This window comes from Oryzias melastigma, linkage group LG16 (assembly GCF_002922805.2).
Source record: "Oryzias melastigma strain HK-1 linkage group LG16, ASM292280v2, whole genome shotgun sequence".
In the NCBI taxonomy this organism is placed as follows: Eukaryota; Metazoa; Chordata; class Actinopteri; order Beloniformes; family Adrianichthyidae; genus Oryzias; species Oryzias melastigma.
This window is the reverse complement of record NC_050527.1, coordinates 22028425-22051000: the sequence shown is the minus strand read 5'-3', so window position 1 is coordinate 22051000 and position 22576 is coordinate 22028425. Positions and strand designations below refer to the sequence as shown.

General features: G+C 40.7%; 1 protein-coding gene across 3 annotated transcripts in view; it reads left to right on the top strand.

The window, feature by feature from the left end:
* dop1a (DOP1 leucine zipper like protein A) overlaps positions 1-22576 on the top strand; it is a 34483-nt gene that overhangs the window by 8355 nt on the left and 3552 nt on the right. For 2 of the 3 annotated variants that reach the window (XM_024267666.2, XM_024267665.2), the window contains exons 9-33: positions 1638-1752; positions 1837-1957; positions 2309-2428; positions 2568-2685; positions 4591-4620; positions 5195-5452; positions 8791-9289; positions 9426-9712; positions 9793-9945; positions 11745-11845; positions 11926-12167; positions 12272-14375; positions 14532-14643; positions 14839-15021; positions 16067-16192; positions 16626-16760; positions 16968-17023; positions 17114-17218; positions 17336-17402; positions 18727-18871; positions 19430-19509; positions 19869-19978; positions 21296-21445; positions 21520-21581; positions 21755-21907. In XM_024267666.2, the coding sequence (XP_024123434.1) occupies positions 1638-1752; positions 1837-1957; positions 2309-2428; positions 2568-2685; positions 4591-4620; positions 5195-5452; positions 8791-9289; positions 9426-9712; positions 9793-9945; positions 11745-11845; positions 11926-12167; positions 12272-14375; positions 14532-14643; positions 14839-15021; positions 16067-16192; positions 16626-16760; positions 16968-17023; positions 17114-17218; positions 17336-17402; positions 18727-18871; positions 19430-19509; positions 19869-19978; positions 21296-21445; positions 21520-21581; positions 21755-21907 (5632 nt within the window). The remainder of the gene's footprint in view (positions 1-1637; positions 1753-1836; positions 1958-2308; positions 2429-2567; positions 2686-4590; positions 4621-5194; positions 5453-8790; positions 9290-9425; positions 9713-9792; positions 9946-11744; positions 11846-11925; positions 12168-12271; positions 14376-14531; positions 14644-14838; positions 15022-16066; positions 16193-16625; positions 16761-16967; positions 17024-17113; positions 17219-17335; positions 17403-18726; positions 18872-19429; positions 19510-19868; positions 19979-21295; positions 21446-21519; positions 21582-21754; positions 21908-22576) is intronic. The other variant, XM_024267668.2, reaches the window with a different exon arrangement.

The window sequence follows — 22576 nt, the reverse complement described above, 5'->3', positions numbered from 1 at the left end:
GCACCACGTGCTTTTACTGAGGCAACTGATTGGTCATTTTTTAACTTTAATAACTTGCAATAATGAAAAAAAAGTTAGAATGATTAAAAATATGTTAAAAACAGATAGTAGAGCCAAGATGACCGGATAACAGCTGTTTATTTCTCAATAGAAGTCTTATGGGATTTTGGCTTCTTGGAGTCAGCAACTACTTCCTGTTTGGATCACTCAGTCCAGTTCTCATATGCAGTCAATGGTCCCGATGAAGCCCCCACTTTCCTTCCCAATTTTGATGCACACAAATAAGAGCCAAATATTGCAGTTCCTGCAAAGACCCCTAGAGGCAGGAGTGTTCCTTGACTCAATCTTTAAAAAGTCTACCTTTATACCTAAAACTAACTTCAACACATTTTAAGAGTTTATTTTTCAGGTTTCAGGCTTTTATATTTTTATGTCTATTTATTTTTTTTTAATCAGAACTCCAGTAATTTCATTTCATTTTTTAAATTTATTTATTTTAGCTTGTCTTGTCCAACGTCTGAGCAAACAGATCAGAGCTGAAGACCTCTTGTGTTGGACAGAATCTACTGGTACAAAAGGGAGGTTATGAATCTTCTGACACACAAGGTGCATATTTATATAAACCCCTTTTGTAATTTACCCTGAACTTTATTTATATTGATTATATTTGTAACTTTTTTTTTGCTGGACGGGATGGAACAGAAGAGGAGGGAAGAAGAGAAAGGCATATTAGAGAGGGGGTTAAGGGCACAAAATAAAGGGGGGAAGGAAAGAGGGGCTTAAGGAAATTGGAGAATGACTACAAAAGGAATGTTGCAAAATGTCCTTCTTTTATTGTTTTATCATTTTATGATTTTTGTATTTCTATATATTTTAATTGGAAGATCATTTTAATCTAACACTTTGTTTATACGTTTTCTTATATTTTATTGTTTTTTCTTTCCGCACCTAGAAAATGGGATTATTTTTTAATTTCATTGTATTAGTGTGCAATGACAAAGACTATTCTTTTCTATCCTGTTCTGTTCTAACTAAATGAGCTTTTGGCTATACTATAATTTATAGACCGAATATTGCATTCAGAAAGTACAATGAGGATCAATAAAGTTTTGGTATAAACCTCAGTGCTCCTCTTGGAAACTGATGGTTGCTAAAGTGTCATAGAGGAAAAGCTGCAATTGGGGCTAAAATGTTCAAAGTCCATGTGTTTGGATGCTGTGCAGAAGTTTGACTCATACATTTTATCACATAGCATCTTTAACACATGAACATCAAAGCTAAAAAAATAAACAAAAATAGTTTTTAGTGCAAAAGTTGTTACCATGAAAGATCAGTCAACCAAAAAGTCCCGTGTACTCCAGGGAGTAGAGATCAGTCAGACGAGGAATGCTTGTTTTTGAAAGGCCTTTTTATTTCTGTTTGTTGTATATGTTTTTCTCCCATCGGTGAGGCTCCCTGTGTGGGGGGACGTTGGTACGACTGGGAGCTTCACACTGTAAAGCATGCCAAGCATGAAACAGAACAAAGTGAAAGGAGGTTGGAGCGAGTCTGCAGTCATCTCTGCTCCATGAAAGACTGCAGCGATGCACATGCTTTAACGTCTGCTGTAATAGAGGTGTGCGATTGTGTGCTTCCAGGCAATGATTGGCATCCTTCAGGGTAAGGCCCGTGGTGGAGAAGAAGAGAGCGTTCTCATGCACGACCTGAAGCCATTCCGCATCCTCATCAGTCTGCTGGACAAACCTGAGCTCGGTAACCCGTCTGTCCACATGCCAGTGTGTCAGTCATCTCAGAGCTGTGACAATGAACCGGATGTGTCCTGACATTGAACCACAGGCCCAGCTATCCTTGAGGACGTTCTCATTGAGGTGTTCCGAACTCTCCACACACAGTGCCGAACAGAGTTGGACCTGCAGAGCCAGAGTCCGTTCAGCAAAGATCACACACACCTCAGCAGGTGATCAGCGCTGGGTTAGAAAAATGGGATTCAAGTTGATTGGAAATTTGTAAAACAATTTAATATTGAAGGAATTTCATAAAAATCCTAAATCAGTAAATCAAATCTAATCTTGAACTTGTGGATCGAAATTTAGTCATATATGAGCATGATGTGAGCAAATATATTTGGACTCAATAACACAATTTCCCATTTTATTTATATTTAAAACGACAAAATACTTTACGTTTTTGGATAATTAATCAGGGATCTGATTTAAAAGACTCACAAGTCATGAGTCATTAAATATTTTGCTTTTTTGTGATTGAGTATAAAAAATAGATTGTCATCCAGATTTTGTGTTTCTTCTAGTAAACTGCGAGAGAACAAAAAGACAGCAGAGCTGATTAAAACAGCCAACCTCCTCTTCAACTCCTTTGAGCCTTACTACATGTGGGACTACATCGCTCGCTGGTTTGAAGAATGCTGCAGGTCTGTTTCCTGAGATGTTTTCAACTATTTTTGTCAGTTTAGTCAGCATCATCCTGAGATTTGTGAGGCGGAAGAAACACCACACAGGATTTCTACTGTTGCTGCTTTGAGCTGATATGAAATCCTGCTTCCTCTTCAGGAAAACGGCGAGCATCAGCACAAATGCCGCTCGGCATGCTGGTAGCTCAGATCCCCCCGAGCCTGTCTTGGTAGAGTTCTGTCAACTGGTTGATTTTCTTCTGGATATTGTTTCCCTGGTAAGAATTTTTCTTTTTTTAGTATTTTTTTTTCCTGAAGGCTCTCAAGAATATAGTTAATTTGTTTTTTTTTTAACTTTGGTTTTATTAAAGATTGATTTTACTGCTAAAGTGTTCCTGAAAGACCCACTCCAATCATCGTTTGATGTGTTGTAAAAGCGTTTCCAGAGGTCTTTTAATTATGATGATGCTGTTTTTAGACGAAACAGAAAAAACCTGAGTCATTATAGGTTATAGTTTATTCAGAGCAGCAGCAGTTCATTAGAAATTCACCTATAAATTATGGGTGGAACTGTCCCTTCCCTTCTCCACTGCTGAGAGCTTTCAGTTTACACACTAGCTTACAGCTCCTCACACCTACAAGATAACAAAAATAGTGAGCAGTACTAGAGCTATCCATCTGTGCAGTTTTGTGTGAGATACCAGCCTAGACAAGTAAAACAAAAACAGAATGGAGTGGAGGATGGAGCTTAAGACCTGCCAGTTGTAGCTTCTATGTAACAAAACGCTCTTTTTCAAACTGTATTTTTTTTTGTCTGCTCCTGATTCACAATAATTTGAATAAAGAAATACAAAAAAATGCAATTTTAAGCTTAATTTTCTGTAAATATGTAAAAATGCCATAAAAAATATTAAAAACATAATTTTCATCAGAGTGGGTCTTTAATCTTAGTTTCCTTTAAACGCCAATAGTTTTTATTAAGCTTTTACTAGAATTTAGTATTGAACGGAAAGTTTTTTGTGTTTAGTTTAAAAAATGTGCCTCAAATGCTTTGATTTTTGGATTTTCTATACATTATTTTATCTTTTGACTTGATTTCCTTTTGTTTTATGCCTCGTTTCCACTGAGCGGGCCGGACTGGACTTTTGAGCATTTCCATTACAAAATGGACCCGTTGAGCAGGACCGACTGGTACCATTTGTGGTTCCTCGTTGGTTGTAGGTCCATTGAAAAATGGAATGAACCCGTTAGGGTGGAGCTTCTGTGATCACACGATGAAATCTATGGATTGGCGGAAAGATTTTACGACGACAGCAAACGTCTGACCAGCACTTTTCCCGACTCAAGATCGTTTTTTTGTCCTCTTTTCAGCTGTATTATTTTTCTTTGTCCCCTGCAATATTCTTGCAAAGAATAATAAATTCTTTACATGCAGTATTCCCCCTTATTTCCGGGGGTTGGGGAACGGAGAGACGCCGAATCTACGAATACGTATGCAGCTTCTCTTTCGCTTTAGTCACACAGTTTTGCTGCACAGATGCGTCATCGTCAACACCGCGCATACGCTTTTATGGTCCAACGCTCAATGGAAACGCTCACTTGAATTGCCATTCTAAGCCGGCCAAGAGGGGACTGGTCTGGTCTGTACCGCTCAGTGAAAATGTGGCATTAGTTTCCTTCCTATGTATACTAGAACCTTCTCTTTTTTGTGTTCTTCTCCTGCAATTACAGATGAGTGCTCAGGCTTTTAGTCACAAATCTGCTCCCTCTTGGCACACTCACCTCCTTCATATGCAGCGTGTTCACTCTTGTGACCCGCCTGTACAATGAGGCTTCTCTCTTGTTTATCATTCCCCTTTGGTCCATTCTTGAGGAGGTGATCGCCACCAGAGAGGCTGTTCTTCCCGTCTGTCCAGTGTTTTCTGCTCAATCCCCACACAGACTTGGACTGTTTGGGGATTCAAACTCCCTGCTAAATATTGTTAGCCTCTTTTTTTTTTTTTTTTTTTTTTTTAAAAGAAATGTGCCCGACCTAACTATTTCCAACCTGAATAGTTTGGAAATCCTACACACCTTTATTACCCTGTTGAAATGCTTGAGTGTGTAAATGCGAGCGTGTTTGATGTGTGGCCTGTGCTCTGCTTGCTCCCTTCTGTTCAATCTGTCTGCTCTCTTTCCTTAAGCCTACTAGAAGCATGAGGGTAATCTGCCAGGTAAAGTACTGCTCTTTCCTGCCTTTTCACCTCACCCTGCTTCACTGAGGCTACGATTGCATTTCTGCAACATCCTGCCAACAACCTTGCTCCTCCTTGCTTTAATCGACTGTGTTGCTTTTATATTTTAGTGAACCAGTCATTTTGTCTATTGAAGCTTTGATCTAAGACTGGTTTGGATCTTGTGAAAATGAAATCTGCCCAGTGTGTGCGTCTCATTTGTTCAGCATTTGGTCGGTTATATGTTGTACAGTTGTCATTTTTTGCCAGAATGTCACATATAACCATATTTTTACTTGTTTTTATTCATTGCTAATTATTACTTTTTCCCCTTATGTTTTAATTTTGTGTTTAATAAAATACTTTTACTTTGAAAATAACCAAAATGTTAAGTTTTATTTGGTATATTTGTCACATTAAATGTAATAAAAGAATACGGCTACAAAGAAAATATATTTTTCCTGATACTTTTAAACTTACCAATTAAATCCAACATACTTCATTTGAAAATCAAGCTGTTTCTCAGTTCACCACCTGTTTACAGTTGTTTACTTTTTAATTTGAACATTTTCAGGAGACATACATAGAAATCCAGACGGAGCATCTCCCTCAGCTGCTGTTGCGAATGGTGGCGGCTCTGACCTGCCACCTTCAGGCCCCGGGCCACGCAGAACTCACCCACTGCCTCCGCCTCTGCTCCAAGATCCTCAGTAAGGTGCAGCCACCCCTGGTGTCCCCTCTGGCTCTACCTTCGGGCCCCCAGGCGCAGGCCCTCCCCAGCTCTGCCGGAAACCCATCGAACTCTGTGAGAGACAAAAGCAAAGACGCAGAGGTGAGGAAGAGGGTTTGTCAAACGGCGTCTACTTGTTTTGTAGATGTGTCAGGACTTGTATGGCATGTTGGTCACAGAGGAGGAAGAGTAAATCTGTTCAAGTGAAGCAGAAACAGATTGAAGGAGTTTGAAGATCCTATGAATGATGAAAATGTTAGAGCACAGAGTAGAGGAGGAGAACGTTGTGGAGCTGAGAATAGCAAACCTGTGGAGGTATGGAAGTGTTTAACCCTTTAACACCAAAGCTCCAGTGTTTATGTCCTTTGATTTACTGTATTTTTTTCAATTTTTAACACAATCAACATAATTCCAGCAGATTATGAAGGAGAATCTATTGGAATTATCTTGTTAACGGTAGAAAAGTTACAGTATGTTTAATTTAGTGCTTGGTTAACCTTTAAAGATAAAATCTTTCTTGGCTCTATAAATAGGGCTTTATAGAGCCAAATTTAAATTAAAATAAACTTGTTTAATTCCTAAAATTGTCAACAACCTTTTGTGTGTTGCCTTCTACAGGTTGAAACTAGTCATTGCAGTTGAATTTTGTGATCGGTCTGCTGGTAGTCCCTGAAGTTTCATGTCATCATGCTCTGCAGCTCCAGTATAAAAGCCCCGCCCTTCTTTGATTCTGTAATGGTTGGTCATTAGCTTTAGCATGACTCGTAGCTAGGTGTTTTGCCTTCAGTTGACAAAAATCTTCTGTCTTACGCAACTTTCCAGTGGATTTGGAAGTTAGATAACATAGCTTGACTGCAATAGGCATTATATCCAGCAAACTCTGTCCTGGGGATGGATTTGCAATGAACATTTCACTTGCGGTTATTTGTTTAATATGTTAGCTTTTACTAGCTATGATGTTAGCGGCATTTTACCACTCTCGGACTCGGGTGTCCTTCGGATCTGCAAACCCTCAGCTGCGCCGGCAGCACATTGTCGGGCATTGCAAAAGCACCATCTTGAGCATTGATATAGATTACTGGATTAGCCTTTGCCTATTCGCTACTATAGACAGAAACGTTCAAGCACAGGCGCCATTGCTATGCATCGAGTCGCGTCCATAGAACGCAGCTGTTTCCCTTTAAGACATGCAGTCATCAACCACAAAAATCAGACTAGCTTCCTAATTTTTAACCGATTTTCACAAAATATGGCTCAAATTAAAACTAACAAAATGACTGATGTCGTGGTATATTTAAATATTTTTTATCTGCTGTAAATAGTGCAAGAACTGCGCCTTCTAGATTTACAGCTACATAAAGCTAACCTAACTCTCAATCAGAGATCCAAGCCACCCCTCCACCGCTCAGTCCGGCTCCACTAGCCCCACCCCCTTTTTAGCACTTTTTAAAAAAAATCTGGGCTGAGAATAGAGTCTGCCTCCAACTGCCTCGTTTGGTTACCCTTTAAGCTTCACCGGTGATGCTTTATTCAGTTGTTTATCCACTTCCCTTGAAAAAAATTGAAGCAAAAAATCCACATCAAAGCCTACTTTGACCCTGGAGGCTTTAAGATATTACCCAAAATGCATTGGATCGTGCTCTGATGGTGTTCCCTGGTCCCCGAACAGGGCTTCTTGTTGCTTCATGCCGGCCCCTGAGCCTGTAGCACGGTTGGCTGGGTGGCCGTCCCCCGGGGGGACCCACTCAACTCAAATTGTTTGAAGACTTACTCTATGTGGTTCATAGTGGTCCTTCTGGTTCCTGTCCAGCAGTCAGGTTGTTTAAGTATTTTGAAACCCAGTGAGCCGTGGATGAAGGTTCAGAGCGTTCGTGGCGGAGCAGGATGGCTTCAGGTAAACTCCAAAGACACAAGAAGGTGACCTGACAGCTGAGCCCAGCCAGCTTTTATTTCTGATGAGTAGCACTGACGGTCTCTTGGATGTGCTCCACCCATCAGAGTGGAAAACATCCAGTACCCATCCACTGAGTCCCGCCACTCCACCCCCACCCACCCCATGGGGCGTAGAGTCTTCTAACTAATGTGCCACCTGAGTCCCGGCCGCAGAACGCACACGCCGCTGCCATCAAAGTGTACGCCTGACAGCTTTAGGTCCTGGAATTATCAAAAACTGGAAGAACTTTAATCTTTCAGTTTGTTCTTCATGTAGCATTCAGTCTATAGAGTCCCTGAGGTCTGGCCGCCCTGTAGTCATCAGCACTTTATAGATGTGCACAACACAGAGCGGCTGGCAGTGGCTCAGGTGACTGAGTTACAGGTCTCTAACTTTGTGTCACAGTTAGCTCATTACTGACCTGCAGTAAACTGCAGTTTTATTAGTATTACAATATTTAAATGTACTTTTTTCCTACAAAGTTGGAACAAATAAGTAAAATAATGTTTAGTTGGTGCAGAAATCCATTAAAGTCCCCCTATGAGGGGTTTAGTTGTGATGTAAAGAAGACTCATTAATGCAAACAGAAATACTGAGAAATAGAAAAATGAAATTATTTCTTATTACATTTTTTGTCTTTCATAAGAAAAATGCCACACATACATGTTAAAAACTCAAAAAAGATGATTTCAAATACTTTGATGTCAATACTTTTGGACATTTGGGTCAATCTCTCACTGACTACTACCCAGCCAGTCCTTTAGATAAAAAAGGACACTGTTTTGTATCATTCTTACTATCACAATAAATACAAATATAAGCTTTTGTTTTTCTGCATAAATAAAACAGAATGTAAAGAGAAAATAGCCTATTTCAAAATATGAAATATTTATAACTTCTTTAACAAGATGTTCACATGACTTTCTTTCAAAATAAAATATACCTTGTGTCAAATAGGATCATCTTAGTGCAGCAGTTGTAGTAGGAGGATCTGTGATGACACAAGTGATTTAATAAAATCACATTTTTATTGTTTGTGGTGAATCTCAGGGAGAAATTTCAAAATCTAACAAATGAAAATTAAATGATAGCTAATTAAGTGATTCGTATCGTATCTTTCTAACTATAAGGTGCACTTTAAATCCTCGAATTTTTGCAAAAATAGGAAATCTGTCGTGTAATCTGTTGCCTCTTTGTGCTCACTGATCTCCAATTGTTTTTTGTGGTACATGACGCACAGAAATCTGTGCAAATGTCTTAATTTGACTCATGATATGTTTTGTCTTTCAGCTGGTTGTGAATGAGCTAAATAAAGTTTGAATTAGTTTATTTTTTTAAACTACTACTCATTTCCTTTTTTACTTTACAGTTTTAGGTAAAGCCACAATGGAGGGTAAAAGTGGCTCCAGAGCCTCAGGCCTTAGAAAATAATTGAAAAAAAAAAAAGGAAATATTGTTACATATTTGAGACATAATCTTTTCTTTGTCCCCTCTCCTCTCTCCGTAGGCTCTCCACTCCACTTTAGAGGAACATGACAGTGAGGTGTTTGAAGGAGAAACCCCCCATAGAGGTCACTCCTTTGAAAGTGGCTTCACAGACTTTGTCCAGTACCAGGAGGACGGCCCAGAGGAGTCGGAGCAAACCCCCCAGTCTGCTCTGAGAACAGGAGGCCGATCCTCTGGCCCATGTCAGACCAAGCCTCTGGACAAACCGGTCATGCAGAGCTGCCTGGAGCACTTTCAGCAGTTCCTTTCCCGCCTCATCACCTTGTACATCATTCCTGGACAGGTGGATCAGTCTGAGAGTCGGGGTGGGGAGCTCGTGGACCCGTTGCATTCAGAGGGCTCCCCGTACCGTGACTCGCACACAGCACTTGAGACGATCCCCAGAGACTTTGTTGCTGCCTTCACTGCTGCCTGCCAGCTCTTCCTGGAATGCTCCAGCTTCCCGGTCTACATCGCTGAGGGAAATCTGAAGTCGTCCCCCACTCTGGAAGAGCCATTTGGTTAGTCTCAAAGTGGTATAAATAGTGGGGGAAAGCTCCTTTAACCTCCCAGTGGTGATCATCCATTTAAATATCAGTTAATTTTCCATTTTGTGAATTTTTACATTTGCTGCTGTTCTGTGTCTTGTCCATGCAGACAGTGATCAGGTCCGTCTGCCTGTGTGGCTGCAGACACTGATGGATGCCTGCTGCCTGGCCAACGACTTCAGCCTCCAGGGCGCAGCCATCTCCTTGCTCATGGACCTCATAGGGCTGACACAGTCAGTTGCCATGGTAACGGCTGAGAGCGTGGCCTCTGGCAGCAGCGGCTTCGAGTCCACACAGACCATGAGCCCCAGTCAGGGTCGAGTGGCCGTGATCATCAGGCCTCCGCTCACTCAGGGAATCCTGAAGCACATTGCAGAAAGGACAGACTTTTTTAAGGTAGGATTAGATTTAGGGTGTGGAACGGCTTCTGTCAGGCTTGGTTCTGTGTTATAATCCGTGTTCCTGTCTGTCTTTAGAGTGTGGCTCTGATCTTGTGGCATCAGCTGAGTGAAGGAACACCTCAGCATCACCAGCGGAGCGTGGAGCTCTTTTACCAGCTTCACAACTTAGTTCCTTCGTCCAGCATCTGCGAGGACGTCATCAGCCAGCAGCTCATGCACAAGGACAAGGTCAGCAGCAAAGAAAAGCACACACGTGCAGATCTCACAGGGTTCAGCTGTGAAAGGTTCAGACAGAAACCATAAATAAGGGACACATACTTCTAAGTAGACAACTATAAAGAGTGACAAGTTGGAGATGCGGAAAAACTGGTTTAGAGAAAAACTGAAAATGTTCAAACTTTCCTGTGATGACAGAGAAATAGCTTTAAGTATATCAGAAGGATTGCTTAGGTGAGCTATTTTACAAACACATCAGTTGATTTTCCCTAAAGAGAGATCTTAAATCATTTTTAAATAATCTATATTTTATATTATCAAGAGACTACATGTATAAAACAGACTAGGAAGACTAAGGTAAGTATTGATCAACTCAATTGATGCCTAATTATGGATTCTTGTTATTATGGATGTCACAATCAGGTTTTTTTGGGCCCATTTGCTTCTGAGGCATTTTATTTTTTTTGAGTATCTGCCAATACCAAGTCCAGATCTGACGCTTTTGTAACACATTTAATAAATAATCAAATGAAAAATAAACACATCCAATTTTCTCCCCTATTTAAATTTTATCAACCATGTTTTTATCATTCAACACTTAAACAAAAAAAGCTGTGTAACTGCTTGAACAATCAAGAAAAAAAGTTCAGCTATCAATATAATATTGAACTACTAATAAATATAGGTGATTATTAATCATATGAGACAGTTTGGTGACTCTAGCTTTAGTGTCTTTAGAGCTGTTGAACAGTTTTGATCAGATGTGTGTTGTTGTAGCATAGAAATGATAATGATGACAAATCATGAATAGTTCATATTAAAGTAAGCATTTATTAGTTTTGGTTGTTTTTGTTAATGTTTTTTTTGGTCACCTTTTCCTGGAGTTTGCACTTACTGTTCAGCCTTCTCACTCTCTCCATAAAATTCTCATCAAAAAGTGACAAAAACAGTTTTTTTTCGCCTTTTAGGTCAGTGATTACGTTAAGACAAAGAGTTATTGAGCCTGGAAGTCTAAATCTGTGAATATATTTTACCAAAATGTTTTCCTGTTCCTCCTGTTCAAACCAGCGCCATATTTAGCTGTGCTGTACGGCAATCAAATGTCGTGATTCGTTTAGGATATGCAGACTTCTAGTAGAGTATTGATCTTAGGGATTGACTATATATCTGTGCCAGAATCAGTATCAGACAATATTTGCCAAATTCAACTTCATTGGTATCAGTCAAATATGAAAAAAAAAATCCACCACTTTTGTTCAGACTGGACTTTTATTTTATTTATTTATTTTTTTTATGGACTTTTATTTTTGATACATGGTGATCCCCGGCAATGGGAAGCTTATAGTTTACATTTATGTCTAGTGGTCAATTAATGGTCTGAAAGTTTTAACTGATACTTGTTCCTCTGAGATCACTGGATGTTTGTAAATAAGGTCAAGTATAATATGATTGTAAAGGAAAAAGAAAAGATGTGCATTTTTAATTAAGGAATAAAAAGTAAATCTAAACTTTGTTTTATCGTAGACACTAAAATATTGGTATTGGCAAATATCGGCTATCAGTTGCAGGGGAAATATCGGTTATATCAGTATCGACCGGAAAAAATAATGACAGTGCATTCCAAATGTATTTGTAATGATGAGTTTGAAATAAATAGTGCCTCTGAAATATTCGATACCTGATGGGATGCAACATCCGATTTCGATTGAGTTTGAAACTACGCGATCGGAGCGAGATCCCTACTTATGACATGTCATCTTTGGATTCGCTGCTACCTCACACTCTGTTCACGCCCCTTCTTTCTCTTTCAGAGGATTCGGTTGGAGGCTCACGTGAAGTTCTCAGTTTTGTGGCATTTAACTCGAGATTTGAACATCACTAAGTCCTCTCCCTTCAGTCGCACATTTGACAGGTAGATTGATGTTCAGAATGAACAGAAAATCGTTTTTGTTCATGCCTCAACTCCTCACTTCTCCTCTCGCTGTCCTCCAGGTCTCTCTTCATCATGCTCGACAGCTTAAGCTACTGGGATCCGTGCACGAGCGCCGTCGGCCGAGCATGGATCAATCAGGTCCTCCAGAGACATGATATTGCTCGGGTGCTGGAGCCGCTCCTTCTGCTCCTGCTCCACCCTAAAACTCACCGAGTTTCTATTCAGAAGGTGCAGGCGCAGCGCTACCTGGCTAATGTTTTCTCTGGTCCTGATCAGGATCCAGTAGATCCCATTTATGAAAGTAAGCAGATCTGTTTTTATTTCTGGTTTTAGTGACATCTTGTGATAGAACAAGATTTTGTAACCAATGGAAATAGAAATAGTTTTCTTTCTTGTTTTCTTCAGACTTCAGTCGGCTTCGAGGTGAAAGGCTTGGACAGGAGGAGCTCCACGGTCTGGCCGTGAGCGACCTGGAGCCGTTCTGCCTGACTGTTAACCCTTTAAGCGACAGCTTGTCCATTCTGAGTCTGAGTAGTGAGAACCTCCAAGTAGCTGTTGATTATCAGCCGACTGACCAGCAGGGGGAGCTGCAGGGCTCAGAGTCCAGCGGATCTCCTTCACCTACAGTGGAAAACTGTAGCTTTGAAGAACCGGACCGGGTCAGCAGCTCAGTGAAAGGGTCTGAGGGGCAGCTCGGCTCTTCAGAGAGCACATCTGAAAATTCTGTGGAGGAAGCTGTTTCCTCTGTCCTAAAAGATGTCCTAGACAGAGTTATGAACATGATGGATGAGGAATCTGCTGAAGTCTCATCTCAACATGAACAGTGGCCCCAGACTGATTCAGACAGCACGTCATCGGACACCTCCACCGGTCTCCGTCTGGACCTCTGTCCTCCTCAGTGCTCCAGCCACCAGACTTTGCCTGAGATGTTAGCTGGAGGCACGCTAGAGTTTCTGTCTGTCACAGAGGAGCAGCACAAAGAGGGCATTGTCCGCCATAGCTCCTCCCCCTCAATTGTGACATTGCCAGACAGCTCCGATCCAGCCACTCCGGACCACAACCTTCAGGTGGACGACCCTCAGACCCGGAAGCGGAGCCACAGCAGCACTCAGCTCAGCCTGAAGGGGAAGATCATGGAGAGACTGGCAGACAAGTCTCCGGGGGCAAAACCAAAGATCAAGAAGACGAAGAGGAAAGAGGAGGAGAAGCTGCGAAGAGCAGCAATTCAGGCCGAAAAGCTGCGTCCACCCAGCATCTTCTTTGGAGACAGCCTGGATCTGGAGAACTGGTACAGCTGTGGGGAGGGGGAGGTGTCTGAGATCGAGAGCGACACTGGCTCACCGAGCGGGTGCTCAGGAGGAACGGTGGGGGGTGTCAGCGTCACGGGGCACAGGCCGTCCTCCACTCCACCTCGTTTTAACATCCATCCTCTCTACCAGCACGTTCTGCTCTACCTCCAACTGTACGACTCCTCCAGGACCCTGCACGCCCTGTCGGCCATCGCCGCCATGCTACGAGCCGCCCCCTCAGGCTTCGTGAGCGCCATCTCCACCACTAGCATCAACAACACCTACACGCCGCAGCTCTCTCTGCTTCAGAACCTGCTGGCCCGTCACAGAGTCTCCGTCATGGGCAAAGACTTTTACTGCCCCATTCCCCAGGACTCACATTCCCACTCGTTTCGTAGCGCCATGTACCTGGAGATCATCATTTCTCTCTGCCTCTACTTTCTGAGAAGTTACTACTCCGCCCATGTCACAGCAGGCCCTCAGGACTTGGCGGGAAACCGAGCCATGCAGCTCACCAGCGTGGAAGTCCTCACGCTGCTGTTCAGCGAGCTCACCAAAGTCACCGGCGGCTCGGCGAAGGGCTTCGCTAGCTTCATCAGCGACGTCCTCTCAAAGTGTAAAGTTCAGAAGGTGGTTCTCCACTGCCTGCTGTCCTCCATATTCAGTGCACAGAAATGGCACGAGCAGCGGACAGCGGGGGTGAACACCGCGGCGGTGGAGGAGGGACTGTCAGAGGACAGCGTCATCAACCTGTCGGAGGACCAGATGGACGGCTGCAGCGCCGTGCAGTCCCAGCTGCTGCGCCTGCTGCACAGCCTGATTGTGCTGGAGCACAGAGTTCTGCTGCCGGCCGACGAGGGGGGAGACGGCGGGTCTGCGGGAGGAGGTGGAGGAGCAGGAGGCGGTAGTGGGGCGGGGTTTGAGGTCTTAGGTGGAGAGGTGGAGCATGTCAACCCCCAGCAGCCAATGACTTCCCTGCAGTACCTTCATGGGCAGCCTATCACGGCACAGGGCATGTTTCTGTGTGCGGTGATCAGGGCTCTGCATCAGCACCACGCCTGCAAGATGCATCCTCAGTGGATCGAGCTCATCACAGCCTCCCTGCCTTACATGGGGAGGGTGCTGAGGAGGGTGGTGGCCTCAGTCACTCTGCAGCTCTGCAGAAACCTGGATAACCTTCTCCAGCAGTACCGCTATGAGACCGGACTAACTGACACCAGGTATTAAAGTCTACTCTTTCATAGAGGAAAACACCATAGTTTGACCACCAGAGGGAGCTCTTTTCCATCTGAACTCATGCTTCTGACTTGTGAAATGTAGAGTTTTTTAACATTAAAACACAACTTTTGTGAAATAATTGTTTGTTTGTCTGTCAGGCCACACTGGATGGCTCTTTGTATTCCCCCTGACCTGATTCTGACTGTCCTGGAGGGGGTGACCACCATTATCCATTCCTGTTTACTGGACCCCACTTCTCAGTACCACCAGGTGAGGGCAGCATGTGATTGGAGCTGAATTCACATACTTGTTTGAATCAGATATTATGATTGTTTCCAAATCATTGCATGTATTTGATCATTTATTTAAAGATTATTATATTGATGCTGAGATTAGAATTAAAAACTGCATAATACTACCTTCAATATCGGCGTTGAGCCTCCTAATGACTGATGTGCCGTTCAGTTACAGGTGAGTGTTGACCAGAAGCACCTTACTGAGGCTCGCTCAGGCATCCTGTCCATCCTCCACACCATCATGACCTCCGTCACCCTCCTGTGGAGCATTCTCCACCAAGCTGACAACTCGGACAAGCCAGCTGCCGCCTCAGCCGCCTCCATGTCCAACATCAACCTGGGCTCCACAAAGGTATCGTCTACAAACATCATATAATAAAAGGATCAGAAAAAAATGAACAAGCAGGTTATGGGGGAAAATTGTTCCTAGTCTTTGTTGGTGCCCCTGGTGAATTTCTCTGAGGCTTTATCTCATTAAGTCAGGCTTGAAGCTAGACCCTCATGGATCAGTGAGCCCTCTCATTCTGAAGTTTAATTGGATGAATATGTCGGGGATGTATCCTATAGTACAAGGGTTCATATTTTAGGCCTCAGGGTCTGGTGTGTCTGCCTGACCTGCTGCTAATGATCTGGATGATTGTGAAACAATCAGGACTCCAATCTTTAAGCAGAGTTTTCTTTGTCATGTGGTTTTGCAAATCGCCTAAAGTTACAGTAAAGTAACTCAGCAGTGTTGAGGATATCTTGCTATTTGCTTGATTGTTACATGCAAAAAGTTTCACCAAAGAAGATAGGATAATAAGTAGTGCTGTCATGCGATTATTTTTTTGTTTGATTAATTAATCGTGACCTGTAATTAATTTATGGATTTTAATCGTGACATTTAACCTAATATTTGCCGTTAAAACCTCATTTTGATGGTATTTTATTTAGGTTAATGACATTGTGACACAATAAAAGATCAAAATAAAACTAAACATGAGGCTTTATTATTATTATTTTTTTTTATTTAAAAAAAACTACCAACCTTTACTTTGACACCACCTTGGGGTATGTTTTTTTCCAATCAAAAAAAAAAAACATCAGGGCCAGAGTGCTCTAATTTACCACCCTAAAAGCATTAGTAACACTTTTTGAGCCATCAAAAAATACTGAACATAAATTTCTAATTAATCCTATAGCTTCAATGTTAATATACTTTATTCCACAGTTTACCACAACAGGAAGACAGTAGAAAAGATATGAGAATGATTCTAAAGTTTTCTTTACATTTTTGGGTGAATTTGATCATGTTAAAGACTGGGTGAAGCAGAAAAGAAATAGAAAAGAGAGTCTATGAAGGATATGCGTGATAATTATTACCCCCTAATAATAAACGTCAACTTTGTGATCTGCAGAATCTCAGACAGCAGATTCTGGAACTGCTGGGTCCGATCTCCATGAACCACGGTGCTCACTTCATGGCAGCAATAGCCTACGTTTGGAACGAGAGGAAACAGATCAAAGCTCCAGTCAGAAATAAGGTACAGTAAACATCTGCCCACAACTGGACTTCATTCTAATCAGTTTTCCTGAATAGTTTTGATCCATTTGGAATAATAAGATGTTACAGTTTGATTCCTCAGCGGTTTAATTTTGTTTGGAAAAAAAAAAATTCAATTAATTATATAAAACGAGGCACATGATAAAATTATTTGTGTCCATCTTTTTTTTTTTTTTACATACAAACTATGTTGCTGTCTAAGAATTCTTTTATTTTGTGATTGAAAAGTAGCTCTTCCACCTTTTCCCACAGTTTTTCTAAATTATTTCTTTCTAAAAAGCCTTTTATTCCTGATGAATTCTAGAATCTGCATGATTTTTTTTAACATACTATAACTTTTGAAAGGTTAGCACGATCAAAGCAATTCCATTACGTTGATCGTGCTTACAATTAAAAATCATCTGGTCTTGCAGGTGATTCCTGCAGCCACAGAGGAGCAGCTGCTGCTGGTGGAGCTGGTTCGTTCAGTGAGCGCCATGCGCACAGAGACCGTCATCCAGACGGTCAAAGAGGTGTTGAAGCAGCCGCCCGCCATCGCAAAGGACAAGGTTTGCTTTGATGTTTGCCGCTGATTTCCTTTTCTTCTTCTCCCATATGTAATAGTTGAACAAGCACAGTGAGGAGTCTGTATCTCCTGATGACAGCATAGATTTACTAAAGCTGGAAATTCAATATTTTTATTTAAAATACAACATGAGTTAGTATTAAAACATGTTTTTATCTTTATTAAATTGCTGTTTTTTGTACTTCCTCAGAAGCATCTGTCGTTGGAGGTGTGCATGCTGCAGTTTTTCTATGCATATGTGCAGAGGTGAGTTCACTACTTCATGGTGTTTCACTGTTATGGAGAGGTTCTGTTCTTTAACCACCTGCATTAACCTTTTTGCATTATGTGTCATAGGATCCCTGTTTCCAGTTTGGTTGACAGCTGGCAGCCCCTGCTGGTTCTGCTGAAGGACTCGGTCCAGCTGGGCCTTCCTGCTCCTGGACAGTTTCTCATTCTGGGGTTAGTTTTTATGCATCCATCCTACACCGAACTTTTTTATATTTGTTTGTTTATGGCTCCTTTTATGCACATGTGGACATTTAAAGTAGTAATTTATTGAACTTTTTCTCCCATTAGGATTCTGAATGAATTTATTCTGAAGAACCCCAATCTGGAGAGCAAAAAAGACCAACGAGAGCTGCAGGTATCCACAACAACCTGTTGTTCTCTGTAATTCAAGTTTGCTGTTTCTCCTCTACACTACTAGAAATAGAAATGAAAAAAATCCTGAAATTAGAAAAATGAACTTCAAATTTGAAAATTTGAAAAAAAAAAAAAAAGCTCCAGTGAGGAAAAAAAAGGTCTTACCAAGAATTCTTATTTTAGGAAAGAAATTCAAGTCAATATTTTCTCCAACTAAGATTATTTTGCTACTGAAAAAACGTTCTTAATAAGATTTTCTTGCAAGACAGTAAAATAAGATATTGTTTCTTAAAAAAAATAAAAGGTTTGTACTTTCATAATATTCTGTTTTCTCAGTGCACCCAAAAAACTAGTAACTTAAGCTACTTAAGTTACTTTAAAACTTTATTTCAATGTGTAATAATTATTTTCTGCATTAATATGATATTCAATGAGTATTACATTTCAGTTAAAGAATGTATGATTGTTACTGTTTACTGAAATCATGAAATCATGTTTGATGAGATGAATCAATAATCAACAAGCACTTCAATTTCCTATAGGAATAAAAAAAATTATGCAAAACAGTGAAATGAAGTAATTAAGTAGGGGTGGGATTATATAAATTCGCTTCTTCTCACTCCTTTTCAACCAATAAATCAAACTCGACTGACTTTAGTTAATAATCACAAAAAACTAATGAATCAAATGTGACATAAGTGTGTTTTATTTTTGTTTGTTTTCTATTTTCTAATCAATGCATTTCATTCTTTCTGTAATGAGTTTGAAATAATTGTGTTTTGTCCTGTATTTTTCATGATCTATGCTTGAAATAAACCAATCAATCAAAACCTACAGTCACATATAAAACTGCCACTCCGCGATGGGGAGACACCGGCAGAATCTTCACAATTAGCTGCTGCCGCCCGATTTTCCTGAAAGTCGTTGGCGTGGTCATGAATGGAGACAGCAAACCGGGGAAATGTTGCTCGCACATTCTCAACACACAGGAAAACGTGCAGCACACAAAACAAAATGTCACTAGGCATTCACCGGCCAGATTTGCTAAAAATCCAGCATTTAGGTTGCCGCACGGTGGTATTTTTGTATATGTGACCGTATCTTTAGGGAAAGGAATTTTAGTAGATTCTAGTTGGATGTTTAAATGACAGTCTATTGCTTTAAAAAGGTTAACTAATATCGTGTGTCTTGAGTGATATCATGGAAGTAAATTCTGACCTTCTGGCACAAAACTTCATATTTTGTTACCCAAAAAAAGAGAAATAAAACAGATAAGCATCAAGTTAGTGTTGTAAGGTTGAAATTACCTCTTCTTCTGTCCTCAGGACGTCACCCATAAGGTGGTGGAGGCCATCGGAACCATCGCAGGCTCCTCTCTGGAGCAAACCACGTGGCTGAGGAGAAACCTGGAGGTCAAGCCGTCTCCTCAGATTGTCGTGGATGGAACAAACCTGGAAGCTGATGTGGAAGGTTTACAAACATTCCTTTACTTCATGGTATCTGATGGAAGTGTGAAGGCAAGCCTGGCAAACGTCACTGCTAACCCAGAATGACTAACTCAGTATTTAAAGATCCGCTCTGATCAGCTTTAGTGCTCTTTGAATTATGATTATGCTGTTTTTAGCCAAAATCTCAAATCTAGGACATAGTTTCTGCAGAGTGGTGGGAGTTCATTAGAAATACGCCTCTGAGTTGTGGGCAGGACTGTTGGGGTGGGGTTGTGAAGGAACGGGGAGGGGAACTGGGGGTGGGGTTGCCATTTTTCCAACTGCATTTTCTCGGCTTCTCCTCATTTACGAGGATTTGAATATATAAATACTCAGAAATGCAATTTTGCAGCTTAGTTTTCTATATATATGTCCTCCATCATCAGAAAAATGTTAAAAACACCAAAAATTTAATTTTCATCAGTGTGGGTCTTTAAGAAACAAAATCTGATTCAAACCAAAGTGTGGTTTATGAATTCTTTCAACCACATGTGCATGTGCTTCATAGCTGCTGCTAACCTTTGGTATATGTGTGTTGTAGATTTGATGCTCACAGTGATGGAGGAATCCAGCTTCACTCCATCAGTGTACAGCGTTCACGCCCTTACTCTGCTGGCCAAGGTAAAACCCCAGCTGGACTCTCAGACACAGGCTCTGATTCTTCCTCATCCTGATCATGTCTCGTCTGCAAGCGGTTTAATGCTGTAGCCTTGTCGTTCATCAACACTCTCCTCACATCTGATCCGCAGCCTATTTATTATCAAATCTGAAACTTCAATCAATTCCTTCAGTTTGATGTTTGCTTGCTGCATCTGAGCTGTTTTCACCTCTGCAGAATCAGATCTCCGTGTTTACTGGCTCTGAAAATGTTGGATTCAAATGTTTGAATGGCTGTACAACATTAAATATGTTTGTTAGGAGCTTTTTCTTAACAACTTCATTTCTATTGCACTGAATGAAGTCTGGTAATGGTTTGTTAGGTGCTGGCTCATCTCCTGGACATGGTGTTCTACAGTGATGAGAAGGAGAAGGTCATTCCACTGCTGGTTAATATCATGCACTATGTTGTGCCCTACCTCCGGAACCACAGGTGTGGATGAGCTCCCTGTTCTTCTTCCATCATTTTAAACATCTTTGAATGATGACTAATCTGATTTAGTGCTGTCATGTGATACATTTTTTTTTGCAATTAATTAATCCTGACCTGTAATCAATTAGTCTAATTTAATCTGTGAAAAACTTCATTTTTATGTATTTTATTTAGGGATGTGAATGTTAACGCATTAACGCACACAATTAATCAAAAATAATTAAGGCGTTAATATGTATTAACACAAATGAAACGAAGAAACAGTCCTTCACTTTAACTCTGTGGTTCACACTTCCACGGCGTGCATTGGAACATTTTGTCGGGTATTATCTTGCTTATACTATGGCCACTTACAAAAGAAATTCATATTCAATCGGCTAGTACTTTATTCTTACTATTTTTGTGGTTTAGATCACTTTTTCACAAAATGCGGACTATTTGATCTGTGGTCCGGTGCCATATAGTACAAATAAATTTTACCTGGTAAAACATTGTGATTAATTGTGATTAATCCCAACACAAAAGTGCGATTAATCAGATTTTTGTTTGGGATCGATTGACAACAGTAAGTAAAAATTAATGTTCTAAATGTAGAGTTTCGTGTGTGATTTCATATTGTGATTATTCACAGATAATAAAAGGTCAGCAAATACTGAAACTAAGAAAATAAAAGTATAGTGATTAATCGCGATTAATTTTTTTTCAGGTTTGCAATGAATTAGTTAATTTTTTTTAATCGAATCCCAGCCCTAATTTTATTTAAATTTGTGATGTTATGTTGCATTAAGAGATCAAAATAAAACTAAAAAAGGGCTTTATTTAATTTTAGTTTGTTAAAAAAAAGAAGAAATTAAATCCCTCAAAGAAATTCAACTTTTTAGTCTTTGGAATTTGTTTCTACACTTTTGCTGGGCTTTATTAAAAAAGGAGCGAGGGCAGAGAGTGAGTGGCGTGCGCTGAATATGTTACCATGGCAACACAACGCACTGCATTTGAAATAGTCTGCTTGTAAAAAATAAATAAATAATGGTAATCTTAAATATAACAAGACTGAAGTTCTAATACGTTTTTTTATATGTATATTTTTAATAAATGACCATGGTTTGAGCGGGATAATGCCTTCAGCTGTGCACTAACATGGAAGTAAACAATCCGATCAAAAATTAGATTAAAAAACAATAATGCGCTGAAATTAATTAATTGCGATTAACTTTATGAAGTGACAGTCCTAATCTGATTATGACAGAATAAACAAACTCAGTTTGAATGTAAAGGTCTGGCTGTGGTAAAAGCCCCTCTTCATCTTTTTCCTGACAGTGCCCACAACGCCCCCAGCTACCGCGCTTGTATCCAGCTGCTGAGCAGTCTGAGTGGGTACCAGTACACCCGCCGTGCCTGGAAAAAAGAGGCCTTTGACCTCTTCATGGACCACACCTTCTTCCAGATGGATGCTTCCTGTGTCAGCCAGTAAGCAGGAGAAGACAAACAGCTGCAGCCGCTGCTGTCTTTGTACTATTAATCAAATCTGTCTGTTTTTTAAGCTGGAGAGCCATCATTGACCACTTGATGACTCATGATAAAACTACATTCAGAGACCTCATGAGTAAGCTTTCATTTTCTCAGGAATTTGTTTAAATAATTTCTGCTTCTGTCAGTTAAGACTCTCGTTTGTTTAACCCACAAATCAATTTAAATTGAGTGTGTTACTGTTTGAAAAGCATGAAAGTGTTGGGTTTGTAAATACTCCAGGTCTAACCTGGTCTGGTTTGCCTTTAGCTCGGGTGGCTGTGGCCCAGAGCAGCTCTCTGAGTCTGTTCACCAACAGAGATGCCGAGCTGGAGCAGAGAGCCATGCTGCTCAAGCGGCTGGCTTTCACCATCTACAGCAGCGAAGTCGACCAATACCAGAAGTACCTGCCGGACATACAGGGTATACACTCACCTTTATCACAGGTCAACGGTGGCGAGCAGTTCTTGTTCACATCTTAAAGCGACTTCATAAGAACAACACAGCCTAGAGCAGGGGTGGGCAAACCTTTTTACTCGTGGGACACAAAAGGTTCTAAAATTTGTGTTTTGGTTATCCACCTCATCAGAGAAAGAAATAAGATGGAAGCTGGACAAAAACATGCTTTTATTTGATTGAAAATTAATATATTTATTCAAGAACTGAACAGTTTTAAGTTATTATTTCAAAAGTGTGAATTTTGTTCTCATTTTTGTTCGTTTGTTTTCTTATTTTCTACCTCAGGTAAACAGCAAACGTAGAAAAGTATTGCATTCTTGTGGTGCTTGAATGATCGGAAAAATACTTGTCCAACTCAGAAAAACAACAAATCTTCCGACACCCCATGAATGCAAAACAACTTTCTGCACCGAGACAAAGGCCTATTTATTTCTAGTGCATCATATATGAGGAGACACTGAAATTACAGCAAAAAGAAAACAAAAATAAGGATTAGTAATTGAATTTATTCCAGGCTAGCAGGCCAGATTAAGTAGTTTAACGGGCCAGATATGGCCCCCGGGCCATAGTTTGCCCACACCTGGCCTAGAAGCTGCTTTTTGACCTTTTTTTTTTTTTTTTTTAATGTTTTAG